The sequence below is a fragment of the Eufriesea mexicana genome, unplaced genomic scaffold, assembly GCF_001483705.2.
Source record: "Eufriesea mexicana isolate 0111107269 unplaced genomic scaffold, ASM148370v2 scaffold3653, whole genome shotgun sequence".
NCBI classification, from domain to species: domain Eukaryota; kingdom Metazoa; phylum Arthropoda; class Insecta; order Hymenoptera; family Apidae; genus Eufriesea; species Eufriesea mexicana.
This window is the reverse complement of record NW_016911671.1, coordinates 551793-554523: the sequence shown is the minus strand read 5'-3', so window position 1 is coordinate 554523 and position 2731 is coordinate 551793. Positions and strand designations below refer to the sequence as shown.

Below are 2731 nucleotides of genomic sequence, written 5' to 3'. Positions count from 1 at the left end.
CCTCCTTAGGACCCCTGGAAGACGCTTTTTTCCGATCTTCTTCTTCGCCGCTCCCGTCGTGATTCCCTGACCTTTTTACCTGTGAAAGGGCTACCTCGACGGGCCGGGCACGACGAAATAATCAAGTCCACCTGAAAGCAAACGGGACGCAAAGGGGCGAGTATTAGAGGGAACGGTTCGTTACTCGAGGAATTTCGACGATGGACGTAATGCCAACTCTCGAGATCGATATCGAGCAATCGAAAGATCTCCTGTGGCCCTTGAGAAACGTGGACATCAAAGATGGATCCTGGATGCTTTCGACGGAGTCTTGGAAAGGGGTGAAATTGGAGTCCACTTGGAATTAATTTCGAAGTACTTTTGACAGGATTTGGAGTGAATATGCTGATAAATATGAAGATTTGATTGGCTGTCTTTGTAGACATTATGGAGATTCGTGGACATCGAAGATGGAGTCTGGACATTTTCGATGCAGACTTGCAGAGGAATTAAATTTGATTCGACTTTGAATTAATTTCGAAACAATTCTAATTGACTTTGGGATAGGAAATGAAGATCTAATTGACTACCTTTGTGAATCTTGAGAAGATTCTAGGAGATCAAAGACGGATACTGGATACTTCCAACGAAGACTCGGGGAGGAATTAAATCTTATCTAATTTGGAGTTAATCTCAAAGTAATTTAGGATAATCCTGGTGTCATGCATAGAATCTTCAGAGGATGGAATATAAGACACTGGGATCTCATTTCTGATTGAAATTACATTCGATCGTGTTACACAGGTCGCGAGACAGTTAATTTTGTGACCAAGTATAGGAGACAAAATGGCCGGCGATCTCTGCGTTGGTCAGCTGGAAAGAAGCGCATGCTGCAACAAAAATTCGAAGAATAAATGGAGGATAAAACAGAAAAGTGGAATAATTCGACGAGAGGGTAGATGAATCGGAGTTGCTCGTGACGTTAGAACGACGTCGGTTCGTCAAGCTTAAAGTACGAAACTCTATCTTGAATTCTCTCAGTTTACCTCGAAATCGATTAAACTTGTGACATGTAATATGGTACAATAAAATATCCAAGATGCAACCCAAATATCTGTCTCCCAAACAAAACTATACGTCTCCATAGAACGACGGAGACCTGAAAACGGAGGGTGGTGAAAAACAACCTCATCTCCGAAACCGAGCCTTGATCTACTTTGCAAACTGGCTCCACTTCGGGAACGGGTCAGACGATTATTAAAGCTCCTCCGTCAGAACCGACGACGTTCTCGCCCCATTTCAACCCCAGCTCTCGATATTCGCAGCTAAGCGTCCAATGATCAGCGGAAAGCGCATAAATTCGCAAAAACGTCGTTAACTGAACTGTTCGGTTTACCTAGAGGAAATCGTGCTTCTAGCCGGAGTTTCATCGAGCTTACACGATATTTCTGATGTCCGTGGACGTGCTGGGTGAACTACGAGATGGATGTCGCTCGAGTTGCGACACTTCGACTCCCGAAGGGAGTTTCGTGTCCACCTGAATCACGTGTGCAAAGCAGATTGGTATTTTCTCAGACGAATTATTCGTAACAATTATCGATGATCGCAAAGAATCAAAGGAGAAGAAAAATGGGACAAAAAGGTGCGTGGAAAATCTTTGGAGCTCTTTACCTTTTAGCAGAAAAAGACACAGACGTTTAATTTTGCGTGGAAGAAGAAAAATTTGAATGGCGAATTGAAGATTAATCCAAAATTTTTTTAGAGAAAATGATAGTACTCGTTAAAGAAGTTTCGTTTGAAACAAGTCCTCAAAGACCTCGTTTATTTTCTGACTATAGAAGATGGGAGGTAGACCTCTCGTAGGAGATTTAAGAAGCGAAAATTGGATCTAGATTTTCCTCCATTTCTTGTCAAAAAGAAACACTACTATTTCCATACTATGGAAGGAAAACTTTACATTTTTTACTAAAGGTACTTGTAACTACCTTGACAGTATATCTAATAAATAATGATAGTATATTTAATGGATCTAAGTTCGATCATTTTATGAATTCTTTGGACAAATAGTCTGAGTAAAATTGGTAAGATTGGTACACGAATGACATATTTATTAAGCTTGGTCGTCGGAAGGTAGAGGATGTCCAACTGCCTTGCAACTTCTGAAGAAGGCAAAAAGACTCAATCACGTAAGTACAGTGCGTGCCTCAGAAGAAGTCACTGCTCTACCTATCCACCTCATCGACAATTTTTGTCACGCAGTTCAACTGCCATTTGTCTAGAACAGAAAACGTGTGTTAAATGGAACGTCCCTCTTCCACTCAGACCAATTAGACTTGCATTTCGTAGGACTTCTTGCGAGACGCACACGGTACATAAATTCCTTCGAAACCAATCCACTTCTCAGTCCTTCCAATTACTTCAAGTCCTAAATCTTCAATTCGTAAAATCTTTTTACGATTCGCTTTTCTTTACACGCTGTCCCAGATAGATCCTCAAACGCTGGACTCCAGAGGCTTCGGTCTCTAAGGACGTACTTATGCACCTACTTCAGAAGCTTCTCAAAAGCGACATTCGAAAGCACGATGCGTACCAAGCTTGTCAATTGGTATACAAATTAAATCTAATTACAAGAAAGAGTCGGTCCGAGAACGATTTTTCGCGACTCTTCTGACAAAGCTAAACACTGGCTAGATAGGTACAGACCGTTCGAAAGGTACAGCCTGACGACCTGTAGGGAAGCTTTTCGAAATTT

At 41.6% G+C, this 2731-nt stretch overlaps 1 protein-coding gene across 4 annotated transcripts in view; it reads right to left on the bottom strand.

The window, feature by feature from the left end:
* Window positions 1–20: 20 nt before the first annotated feature.
* The window catches only part of LOC108551115 (pyroglutamylated RFamide peptide receptor), a 77577-nt gene continuing 74866 nt past the window's right edge, over window positions 21–2731 (bottom strand). For 2 of the 4 annotated variants that reach the window (XM_017905144.1, XM_017905145.1), the window contains exons 10-11: window positions 1376–1516; window positions 151–869 (exon numbers count right to left, since the gene is read on the bottom strand). In XM_017905144.1, coding sequence (XP_017760633.1) covers window positions 776–869; window positions 1376–1516 — 235 coding nt within the window. In that variant the 3' untranslated portion in view covers window positions 151–775. The other 2 variants (XM_017905146.1, XM_017905147.1) reach the window with 2 other exon arrangements.